At 39.5% G+C, this 12,599-nt stretch overlaps 2 protein-coding genes and 1 pseudogene across 4 annotated transcripts; 1 reads left to right on the forward strand and 2 right to left on the reverse strand.

Annotated features, from left to right (window-relative positions):
• The first annotated feature begins 1,287 nt into the window (after positions 1–1,287).
• On the forward strand, positions 1,288–3,506 carry LOC144557440 (L-type lectin-domain containing receptor kinase SIT2 pseudogene; annotated as a pseudogene). The gene has a single exon (XR_013512665.1). The product of XR_013512665.1 is annotated as an L-type lectin-domain containing receptor kinase SIT2 pseudogene (transcript).
• An 814-nt stretch (positions 3,507–4,320) lies between these two features.
• LOC144557542 (uncharacterized) lies at positions 4,321–8,447 on the reverse strand. Of its 2 annotated transcripts, none has more exons than XM_078306126.1 (4): positions 7,957–8,447; positions 7,714–7,870; positions 7,231–7,325; positions 4,321–4,721 (listed from the first exon to the last, which is right to left on the reverse strand). In XM_078306126.1, the coding sequence occupies exons 1-4, from the start codon at positions 8,269–8,271 to the stop codon at positions 4,527–4,529; spliced, it is 762 nt and encodes a 253-aa protein (XP_078162252.1). In that variant the 5' UTR covers positions 8,272–8,447; the 3' UTR covers positions 4,321–4,526. The 2 variants fall into 2 exon arrangements, with proteins under 2 accessions (XP_078162252.1, XP_078162261.1); XM_078306135.1 differs by having other exon boundaries at positions 4,546–4,762.
• A 500-nt stretch (positions 8,448–8,947) lies between these two features.
• Positions 8,948–11,420, reverse strand: LOC144557524 (hsp70 nucleotide exchange factor FES1-like). Its single transcript, XM_078306107.1, is given in 7 exon segments — positions 8,948–9,701; positions 10,193–10,295; positions 10,724–10,931; positions 10,933–10,946; positions 11,042–11,178; positions 11,180–11,212; positions 11,320–11,420. Coding segments are annotated over 7 exon segments (1,110 nt in total). The 5' UTR covers positions 11,406–11,420; the 3' UTR covers positions 8,948–9,172.
• Positions 11,421–12,599: the final 1,179 nt, after the last annotated feature.

The raw sequence follows: 12,599 nt of genomic DNA on the forward strand, positions 1-12,599 counted from the left end.
CTCCCCTGAATGGCGGTTAACATCGGCTGGAAGTGTACTTTCTTGGTTGTTTCGTCATTAGAGGTAAATCCCAAGTAGGTTATTGGTAACTAAGGTTTGCGGAAAGGATGCGTTGAATGGTCTGGATGAATTGAGTCGGTACCTCTATTGAAAAAAAAGTTGACTTTGACGGGTTTAACTTGAGTTCCGAGAGGTCTGGACGTTGAATGGTCTCTATGTATTAACTCAACTTTTGAATTAAAGCATAATGAATCCGCACTGTTTGATCTGTGTTGACATGAATAAAATGCTCCGTGCGTTTCACTTCGGATCGGATTGGCTCCGATTCTGATGAGACGGTTGAGATGCATTAAATTGAGTCTATGCAGAAGAGAATGTGGGATGTGGGATGCATGTGGCCCATTTCAATATATTTGAGCATGTGGGATGCATGTGGCCCATTTCAATATATAGTCAAAACTCAACATGAATATTTTATTCTCTTTAATTTAATGAATGCGACATTATATATGTTACGTATCTAGACGGATTTATGTGAGGAATTAAGACCGTTTCTAGTTAAGCCTAATATCAATGTTATATAATTTTTTACATCACAAATTTCCTTTGGATTATTAATCGTATTTTTCAATTTGTTGGAATTCTGAATCCGGCTGAAATTCATTCATTCTTAATTTGCCTCAATCTTTAAAGCATTCCCAGCTTAATTAACTAGGATTAAGGCCGATCGAAGACTAATTAATTCCTTGATAAATTAAGCAATTTCTTAATCATTTCTGAATCCTCAAATCTCAAAAGTCAATTCCTTGTGGAATATACCCAATTAAATAAGGAGGGGGGGTCACCATCTCCCTTCCTCAGCTAAATGAAGCTAACCAATCAATGAAGATACCTCACCAATGAGGCATCTCCCAGTGATATCACATGGGTCGCCATGTCCCTGTCCACGGCGCTCCGTTTTTCCACCATACACCATGTGCACGTACACCTACCTACCTAGCTTAATTGGCATTCATATTTATTATTGCATCGCTACTCGCTATCTAGCTAGTAAAATCATTATTAATTCATTAATGAATTTAATATCTTATAACTAGGCAGCTAGCTAGGTAGGTTGCCCCTGTTGTATGTGGATCCTCTTCAGTCTTCATCTTCCCCTATCGGCTATCGTGTACTCCTCACCGCTCATCATTTATTGGTCACCAGGCCCGGCCCTATATATATATATATATATATATATAGATATATATCTGATATATCTTGCTAATCATTTTTATTTATCAAATCTAGCTACCCTAGCTAGCTAGAACATTAGAAGAAAGCAACCAAAATTATCTGCATACATCCATCCTTCTGCTAGAATATATAGCGTTAATTTGTGTTGAATATTGCAAGTGATCGATGCTGGTACTAGGCATCTTTCTGCTTCTCATGGATATCTTCTTCTTGCCACTACATGCAACTGATTCTGAATTCAGCTTCAATGGATTCACTGGCTCTAACTTGAGCCTAACCGACCTCGCTCAAATAACCTCCAATGGCCTCTTGCTGCTCACTAACTACACCATCGAGGAGAAGGGCCATGCGTTCTTTCCATCTCCCATCAAGTTCAAGAATTCCTCAGGCTCAGGCTCAGGATCAGTTGCACTATCCTTCTCCACAACCTTTGTGTTTGGGATTGTGCCTCAGTACCCAGATGTCGGCGGCCATGGGCTGGCCTTTGCCATCTCTCCATACAAGGATCTGCCTGGCTCCATGCCCAGCCAGCACTTGGGCCTTCTCAGTGATTCTAGCAATGGCAAAACCAGCAACCATCTCATAGCCATTGAGCTCGACACAGTCAAAACCATCGAGTTTAACGACATAGACAACAACCATGTCGGAATAGACATCAACAATTTGACTTCCTTGAACTCATCCACGGCTGGGTATTATGAAAGCATGACTGACACTTTCACCAAGCTCAATCTGATGTCCGGAGATGCAATGCAAGTCTGGATCAATTATGATGCCGCAAGCATAAGGCTGGAAGTCAGAATTGCTCCTTTTAAGATGACCAAACCTGGAACTCCCCTCGTATCGTCTATAGTCAATCTCTCAGATATCGCTCTGGACGAAATGTATGTAGGTTTCTCTGCTTCGACCGGTGCAGGTTCCTCACATCACTATGTTTCAGGCTGGAGCTTTAGCATGGGTGGAGAAGCTCAAGATCTAGATCAATCGAAGATTCCATCAATTCCTAAAAAAGCTAATACTAAAAAGAGCAGCTTGGTCTCTGTCGCCGTACTAGTTGCATTGGCCCTGGCAGGGTTTTCCGTGTTGCTCATCTTGGTGCTTAGTATTTTGTACTTCTGCCATCAACGGAGGAAGAAATTTCAAGAGGTGAAAGAAGATTGGGAACTGGAGTACGGTCCTCACAGGATCCCCTACGTAGATATTTACAAGGCAACCAAGGGCTTCGATGAAACAAACCTGGTCGGGAGCGGTGGCTTTGGCAAGGTTTACAAGGGCGTCATGCCAAATTCAAGAGCCGAGGTTGCAGTCAAGAGGATCTCGCACGATTCAAGACAGGGTATTAGAGAGTTTGTGTCGGAAATAGCGAGTATGAGCCAGTTGAGGCACCGCAACCTGGTTCAGCTCCTGGGCTACTGCCGACGCCAGGGGGAGCTCTTTTTGGTCTATGAATTCATGACCAATGGAAGTCTCGACAGAATCCTCTTTGAAGAAAAGGAGTCATCATTGAAGTGGGGCCAACGATTGAAGATCATTAAAGACGTGGCAGCCGGTCTCTTGTACCTCCATGAAGGTTGGGAGCAACTTGTTATTCACCGAGACATCAAAGCAAGCAACGTTCTACTAGATGAAGGTATGAATGCAAAGCTAAGCGACTTTGGTCTAGCTAGATTGTACGACCATGGAAGCAATCCAAAAACCACACACATCATCGGCACTTTAGGCTACCTGGCACCTGAGATCAGTAAAACCGGCAAGGCCACGACATGTAGCGATGTGTTTGCCTTCGGGGCATTTCTGTTGGAGGTTGTTTGTGGGAGGAGGCCAATGGAGTTTTGTGCTGGTCAAGATGATGTGCCAGGGCTCGTTGAGTTAGTGTCAGAATGGTGGAAGAAAGGGAGGATTGTTGAGACAGTTGATCCGAATATGAAGGGCTCATTTGACAAAGATGAGGCCGAGTTGGTGCTAAAATTGGGATTGATATGCTCACATCCAGAACCTACGGCCAGACCGAGCATGCGGCAGGTGGTTCAGTTCCTGGAGGGAAGCATACAGATTCCTGACAAGTCCATGGAAAGTCTTGGAGGCAGCATCAGGTTTGCAAGCTATGATGTGTCGTTCGATGATTTTGCTTCATATCCATCAACGGCTGAAATCACTTCCACTTCCGATCATCATCAATCATCAGCTTTTACGGATAGTTATTAGTTGTAAAAATGTTGTATTACTTTTGTTAATATCCCCTTTTATAGATGAGTGAATTAGAAGAGCAATTGACACGAGTCTTTCTATGGCTTGTAAGTACCACTTTTTGAATTTAGAAGGAAAGCTAATAAGTAAAAAAAAAAAAAAATTAGTCCTGTGTGATTGGATACAGTTTTTTTATACAATTGTACACAGCTCATGGCCCCTCTTCACTGGTACATCTGCTGGTACTGTAAAATTGCGCATACCTTGTGGCTCCTGTCCATTGGTACGGCTACTGGTCCGGTTACTGGTACGACTACTGGTACTGAAAAAGCTTCTGTGTCAACTGGTACGGCTACTGGTACTGTAACGAGCTTTTGCACCATTTTGTGGTTTTTTGGGTAATTGTATATATTTTGTGTGATTGCCCATATTTCTCGATAAAAATTTCCTCCTGCTTGATAGCTACTGTACAAGGGTTTTTTATTGGGGCGTCAGGCTGTGTATTATGCATTTCATGTGCCTTCTGGGATGGATGGATATTAGGAGAAAACAGGTGCGTATTTCTGTCATGTACTGGGGATTGGTTCATGCATGCTGAACCATCTAAGTTATGTGGGAGCTTCTAAATCATGCATGCAACTCTCTGTGTAAAGTGATGTTTTAATAAATGAATATCTACGAACTTAACTAGCACCAAATATTACTTGGAACTTTTAACAACAAAAGAATCCACCTTCCAATTTTTTCAGCAGAATGTGTTACTTGGTACTCCTGCCTCAAATATTACGTACTTTAAAATGACAAAACTAAAAACAAGCAGTTTTTTTCATGCATGACTCTTGGTCTGGCACGAGAACATGGACTTTTATTAATTCGTGCATTGAAAACTAATTGATGTGTTCTTAATAAGAAAAAGAAAAGAAAAATAAATGTTTATTACAGTTAGGTTGGTCACAAATCCCTAAAGCAACTATGAAAGTAGACAAAAATATGCAGCTTGAGATGCTGGGAATTTTATACTGTACCGAGGTATTTGTCTGTTGTTATTGTTGATCCAAAACTCAATTCTTTTCCCTAATTCCCATCATAATTCCAAGTTTATCCTATAAACCTAATTCCTTCTTCAACTTTGCGAGAGCAGCTTCCACTTCATCAATGGACTCCTCAACACTCGGCTGCCTCTGCACATCCTCCTCTTGTCGCCTTTCCCTTTGTGACCCTGTTGAATCATCCTTAAGATTTGTTTCTTTTATATTCAGCTCTTTCTCTAAGAACTCCACGAACTCCTCTCCTATTTCCTGAATGTTTGCCAAAACTTTATCAGACTATTCTGATAATGCTGGGAGTAAATTACAGAAAAAAACATTTTAGGTATTGCTTAATTGGAAAGTAGGTAGTGATAAAAACCTAGAGCTTAGAATTGCCATTTTGTATGAAAACCTGTGCAGTTTTCTTTTTATATTATGAACAAACCCAAACGTGTTCTCCTGATTCAAGTAATACGTACTCTTACATGCTCTTATTCCCAAGTTTTGTACAACATCAGAATTTGATTCCCAAGGTCAGAGAAAATTAATATTACTACATAAGTATCTACAGTTTAACTTAATATGTAACCCACTTGTTTCTTATTTGTATATTAACAAATAGAATCATTAAATTGTATAAACAAAAGCAAGCACAAAAGTGAAAGTGGCGTGCAAAACAGAGATTGGGCCAAGCTTGGCAACTGTAAGGGGAGCTGGCATAAAGGAATGGTCAGCTCTTTAATATTCATTTTTTCACCAAAAACAGCACTAGACCTAAAATCATCAACTTCTAGCATTTAAAACAATCACTAGGAATCCTCATAGATCAGAGTTTAGGCACAAATCCATCTAGATTTGTAAAGTAAGCAGAGAAGGGAAACCCTCCGACAAGTAGAGGTGCTGGGTAGTATAGGGTCCAGAACAACCGTACGTGGTAATTCCTTCCAATTAACTTCCCAAAATAGTTAAGTTCCATTTAACCAAATAGTTAGTTAGGAATCAGTCTATACAGGACCACATACATTTATTTCCTAGATTGAATTTTCATTTAGGTATCAGTCCATACAGGACCACCTGGATGGTGAGTCAAGAAAAGAATAGTCAACTTGCCATGTAATCTCAAGGACCTGGTCAAAATAATGAAGGATTGGATTGGGGACTGTGCCATTTGTTTTCAAGCAATCAATGTGTGAAAGCAAAGCATTTGGTTGACTGCCCATCAGCACAAACATTGGTTGTGGTTATGAGCCCAGAGTGATTGCTGTAAGTATAATTATTAAGTTGTTGCTAGGTTAATACGGGTCATCTGCAGATAAAGACATATTAAAGTTCTTTGTGATTGATAATTGTGTTAATCAGCAATGGAAATACTACACAGCACAAACGTGACCAAACCCTACATGCGCATATGTCTGACCCAAACATGCACAAAAACCTGGTAACATGTCAGGTTAAACTCACGCCTTGGACAAGTTCTCAAACCTATTTCACGGGTCAGTTACTTTTCCTGGAGAGACTAAATCCTACATTTACCAAATTGACAGATGCTATTGTATCCAATAAATGCAGCTCTTACCATCCATATTCATGGGAAGTTCGCATTTAGTGCAGCAATATCTTCGACAGACAAGTTCCCACAATCCCATTTAAGTGTTTCAGACCATCTTATAGTAATTTCAACAAGTAAAATATAGGGGCGGCAATTATTGCCCAACCCAGCTCATTTACTTTATTTAAATTTTCTGGTGTATTTAAGAGTGGGATAGTCCGCCTAGGAGCAGGATAGACCTAGAGGCAAAAAATATTTTCTTCCACTAGGAATCGAACCTAGGAAGAGTGGGATGGGAGGCAAGACCCTTACCAAACATACATTTTGTATTAATATAAAGTAATAAATAAACTTGAACTCTATCTTCAGTCTAATCGGGTCAGGATGACTTGTGACCAGGCGAGTCAGAAAAAAGGTAGGTCATCTATGACCTGAAGGTGGCGCGGGTTGGACAGAATCCCGACCTTCGTAAAGTAATAGTAAAATATTATTGACCCAATCTGACCCGAACTTTTGCATCTCCCATATAGAAGATCCAATAATCTATCTATCATACTTTCATTTGAGGTGAAGAAAGTTTTGGACTCCATGAACCAAATATCAAAACATATGCTGATAAAAGTTAGCTTATCGCATCATTTGCTTGAGCAAAACATACATAGATGATCTGAAGTAACCTTTTTGTTATTAAAGTTGGTACGTATGAGTTCATCTATTAGATTTTTTTTTTTATTCGTTAATGGGAAATCCTTTGGTATTTAATGGAGAGACCCCCAAATCCAGACAAACATTTATTGTTCTTTTTAGGAAATACTTTCCATCTCACTGGATCTTTAAGGAGGTCAAGATGAAGGTCGAAAAGCATACAAATTTGAGTTGCTTAAAACTCTGGAATCTCATCAGGTAATTTAGTACCAATCAACAAGATGCTTTCAATATAGATATTTGAACCTATATGCTACAGTCAGGTAATAAGCTGCAAACACTGTCTGAACGCTACTAATCATGTCTTTGTGAACAATACACTTAAAACTAAATTTAGTTTATCCATGATTTTCTAATTAGTTATGTTGGTTTCACCCATCAAAATGTTCAACAGAGGAGAACTATCAGTCATTGCTGTAACAGTTTATTGAATACAGGCCACATGATTATCGCTAAGCAGTTATTCGCGTATCATAGTACTCAATGCACAAAGGCACCATTAAAAGAGGTACTTAAAGAACTTACTGCTAGTTCTTCCCACAAGCTTTTGGGTTTCTCTTCTCTATTCAAATCTGCTTCCCAGTTCCGAAATTCTTCTTGCAAATCTTTTAAGAAATCAACTGCAATCCACATTTGCTCGAGTCAGAATACTAATAAAAAAAGTTGATCCAAGAATATTCTACAAAGGTAATTGACCAGAACACGAATCAATGAACCAACACCTACCAATAGAAATACGAATGCCACTAACAAATTCACCTGCAGTGTTTAAGGACCTGAATCAATTTAGAAAGCAAAAGAGATTTGGTCTATATCAGTACCAAATCAATACTGCACATACGACTGTGAACATGTCTTGACTGGTTAACAGCAATTAAGTCACTTACATAGCACCAGACAGGAAATGGAAATGCATTTGACATAACTCTATTTGACTAATTCACAGAACATTTTACCAGAAAAAAGGAAAAAAATAAAAAATAAAAACAGAAAAGAGCAGGCACATACCAAATCCATAGAACTGTTCTTCTTGTGCAGTTGATTTTTTATCATAAGGTGTGGAATAGTTTGCACGAGTGGAAGTAGCGTTGTTGAATCGAGATTCAGAGTTGATCAAGGTATTGTATGCATGCTTGATGCGCATGAATCTCTCTTGAGCATTTGGCTTTAAGATGAGAATTAAAGATAGAATCGAATATCAAATGTGAAAAGAAGAGAAAGATAGAAAGAAGCATAGGACCAAGAGCTCACCTCCTTATTGACGTCGGGATGGAACTGGAGAGCAAGCTTGCGGTAGGCGCGTTTGATGTCGCGCGGCGTAGCGGAGGGAGGCACCCCCAGCACCTCATACGGCGACTCCCGCCGCGAGGCCCTCACGGCTACCGCACGTGACCTCCTCTTGGGGCCGCAACCGCTGCCGCAACGGAAGCGGTAGGTTTTACTTGGGATGGTGAAGGAGAGGGAGAAGGCGAGAGATATTGGATTGGGATTGCGATTGCGATAGCGATGGAAGGAGAGGAGAGGCCGTGGAGAGCAGCAGAGAAACAGAATACCATTCATGGTCATGTGGTACTCGTGGCAAATGGCATGCCTAATTCAATTGGTTTGCTACAGTCAGTCTCCCGATTTCAACCCAAACACAAATCCAATTCATCCACTCAAAACCATGTTAACATGGTTATAATTATTCAATCAACAATTAATTATTATCAAATTGAAAATTATTAAATCAACAATTAGTTATGTCATCTAGAGTGAGAAAAATGACAAGGGAGAGCCGGCTCCGTCATGAAACGATACGGTTACAGTATGCATGCCAATTAGTTACGTGTCGTGACTCATGTGTTGTGACCATTCACCTGTCGTGATCATTTTTTTAAACTTTGGCACGACATATTACGTCACATGAAAGATGTAATTATTGTACGACATATAGTTACATGTAATTAGAATCATTAAATAATTATTAAATGATAAATCTTGAATAAACTAACTTAAATTATAATTAAATAATCACGCAAGTCATGCAAGACACATTTATTCACAACACGTTTAAGCGCAGCATGACTCACGTGACATGACTATTCACATACCGTAACCACCCCTTGATATTTTAATCACAACACGACACACACATAAAACATGACACGATACTTAAACGATTAACTTGATCACAGCAGCGTATTAGCCATGTCACATTTTTTTCCACTGACATCTGAAATAATAGCTAGGCAAATTGATATTTGGGAAAGGATGCCGTCACGGACAAGTATGGATGGATGCATTTTGACAATGTTTTGTTTCATGCGTGATATAGTAAACACTAAATTCATCACATCCCAAGGAAACTAAGATTCTTCGTCCGCTACCAACGTCTCCATATTTATGAGTATGACAAATGATAATGTTAAAAAATGTTATACGTCACAGAAAAGAAAAAACTCTCAGCTCAATCTCAGTAGTTCCTCTACGAAGCAGAGGGGCCCGGTCCTGGTCCCAACAACAGAGGTGGAGCATCTTTCTTCTTGCCTGCAGACTCAGAAACATTGCTCCCATCCTGCTTTGGAGCTGAACCTGCACGCAACGCCGGCTCAAAGAACTTCCCGGCAACATCAGGAGGTTGCTTAAAGGTGTCCTCTCCCGGCAGCACCACCAAACCCTTTTCTCTCAGACTCGATGGCTCATTATAGCACTCCTTCCATAGAGAGTCAACCAGTTGCCTCTCCTCACGAGCCGCTTCAAGTTGGTCCTGTGACATCTTGCTGATGCCGTCAATACGGCTCTGCAGGACAGATTTTAGTTTCTCTTCATCAGCTAAGGTGCTTGATTTCTTGTCTTTGGCTAGCTCAAGCAAACCACCCAAAGCCGCCTCGCGCACGTCAGGGTCGGTGCTTGAGACGAGGTGCACTATTTGGCGTGGGATCCCCAACTCAGTCACAATGCTGCAGTCCGCAGAGTTCTCATGTAAAAGATAGTTGATCAAATTTAGTGCCTTCCTGTCAAACAGAAATGGAAGTTTAACATTAGCATGATCTCTTCTTGCATTTATAGTGACCAAACATCTAAATTTCTCAAATTTCATTAGCAGAAATATTTTCTCAAACATTTTCTGAAATATTTGTGACTACCACCAAAATGCTAGGCCAGTATGATTAAGATGATACACTTCTAAGAAATTTCCCACCTCTCTAATGAGCAAAAAATGATGGTTGTCTTTTGCAACCAACCAAAAAAAAAAATGCTCGCTTTTGGTTCACAATGCAGGAATGAAAAGATGGTGGTTCTTTTTTGCAAATATGAACAGAGTTTCTAGGTATGATTTGCCAATATTACATAAATAAAATATTCAAACTAAAGTTCACTAAGAAAATACGTTATTTCTTTGGACTAATTGGCAATGCATGACACTGTCCTGTGTCCTCAATCAAGCACAATAAACAAAATTTCCTATACTAAAGAAACAAGCACAGTGATATGTTGGTTTTACCTCTGGAACCTGACATCATCTGAGCTGAGTGCATCTTTTAATGCAGCATAGCCATTTCCAAGGCGAAAAGCAGCTACTCCCGGTTGGTTATGTCGAATTAGTGCTGATACAAGGAAAATGAATTGTACCATTGTCACACGATAAAACTATCAAAAATTTCATAGATTACATAATTTCTAAGCATATGTAGGTTCAGGTTAACAGGAAACATCACACCTTGCTGGTACGTAGCCAGCCTGGAAATAGGTAGGTAGAATAACAACCAAAAAATGGAGGAAACCAGATGCTTGTACTAAAAAGTTAGCCAAGAAAATAATAATAACATAATTTTACCACCTAGGCAAGTGGGTAAACGTCATCTATGCGTAGTTGAAACATATTAAGATTCTGGTAAGAGATAACTGCACCTTTATGGTCATTAAAAATTATGTACTAGTATTTGCCCCTACAATGCAAATACAATACATAATCTATATGGTTATGCTCTAAGTCCCATAAAAGAATACGAGAGACATTAAGAAGAGTACTCACAAGATATTGCACCAAGTGCTTTTGTGCGTGCCGTGATACTAGAGTCAGACGCAAAATTCATGAGGAGAGGTTCGAGTCCATTGGCCTCCATAACAAGCTGCTGGCTCTTGGGGTTGTTTTGCACAATGGTGGCAACGACATCTGCAGCCTTGGCTCGGATGTTGGCATGGGAGTTTTTCAGGTAACCGAGAAGAGGGACCAGCCCGCCCAATCGTGTGTAGATCTGTGAATTAACTTCGTTAGACAGCCAAACTCTTAATATTGATCATGTAAATGATTAATTGAATCAATCAATTGGATGAATGTAGGTGTAGTTACCATTAGCCATATCAATGGACTCGACATGGTCCTGGAGCTCATCGAGCATGTCTTCAATATTGTCGGGGGTAACGCCTTGAGCCTGTAAGACGTCTTCAGGGGTGGTCATGACAAGGGTGATCTCCTTCATGCGCTTGCATCGCCTCCACAAACCATTTCCGGTCTTCCTCACTGTATTTTCATTTCATAAGTTATGGTTCAACCAGTAGCAGTATATGCATAAGAGTACCACATTACAAAAAAAGATAAATAAATATATAAAGGAGAGAGAAAGAGACCTGAGCTGGCGAGTAGGCCTGGTGCCGTCGGAGTTGGCCAGGCTCCACTTGAGCAAGCCGTCCCAATCCAACCCATCCTTCGCCATGCTTGCTTGCTATTAGCAACAATCGGATTCAGGATTCAGCTCTCTGTTACAACAAATTTCTTTCTCTTCTATAGATAGTCCTACCGATAGAAGGTAATTAATATAAATTATAAAGAAAATGGAAGGAAGGAAAGGAAACCAAAGGGTTTGGACTCTGGAAAGCGCTAGAAGGTGCTTCTGCCTTCTGCTTCGAGCGACGACCCGACTCCAAAGAAAGAGTCGGCAGCCGGCAGGGGCCAGGGGCTAGGGAGTACCGCTCTTCCATTTTCGGTTTGGGCTGGGCTGCCTTTTGGGCCTTTTATACTTCCTTTTTTTACTTTTGGGCCAGAATGTATCAAATGTCCAAATTACTGTTCCCGTTTGCAAATAACTAATTTGAACCTTTTTTTTCTTTGGGGAATTCTAGTTCTTGGGTATTCAGCGATTTTTTTTAAAATATTCATTAAAAAAATTAATTTAATAAAAATAACCAGATCTGAACTGAATTTTAAAAATACTCAAATCGCGGATTTTTTCAACCGACCCAGAATTTTTATTCCGGGCCGCAGAAAAAATTCGCGCCCCGAAATTTTTTATTTTTTTATTCCGAGCGTGGATATTTTCCGCGGCCCAGATTTTTAAATATATATATATATATATTTTTTTTAGAGTTTGGAGAAAGAAAATATTGTTTTTTTGGCCCAACTTTGCACCTCTGGTTAACATATCAAAACACCTTAAAAAATCATGAAAATTTACTGACATGCATTCTTGACTTCATAGAATAAGACTGTAAAGTTTCATACAAAATCTCAAAACAGATCGTGAGATATCGGTTCTCAAAAATTGCTCGAACTGCTGAAGGAGAAGCTTCCATAAACATACAATTAAATAGAGTTACGACTTATAATTCCTAATCAATTCTTAAAAATTATCAATTTTGTTCTTAAAACATAACCCTAAACTATCAATTTTAGTTTTTAACCGTAACCTAAATTTTTATTAATAACCCAAAATTGAAACAATTCGACAAATTCGACAATAATTTTACAATTCTAAAACCGATATCCAATTAATTTTATTCAAATATAGCCCAACAACAAAGTCATGGCCCCAATTCCATACAAATTCAACCAACCACAATCTTGCGAACTAAACCAATTAATTTACAGATTCAACCGATTAATTTACAAATCCAACCAATTAACACAATTC

This window comes from Carex rostrata, chromosome 1 (genome assembly GCF_964058835.1).
Source record: "Carex rostrata chromosome 1, lpCarRost1.2, whole genome shotgun sequence".
Lineage (NCBI taxonomy): Eukaryota > Viridiplantae > Streptophyta > Magnoliopsida > Poales > Cyperaceae > Carex > Carex rostrata.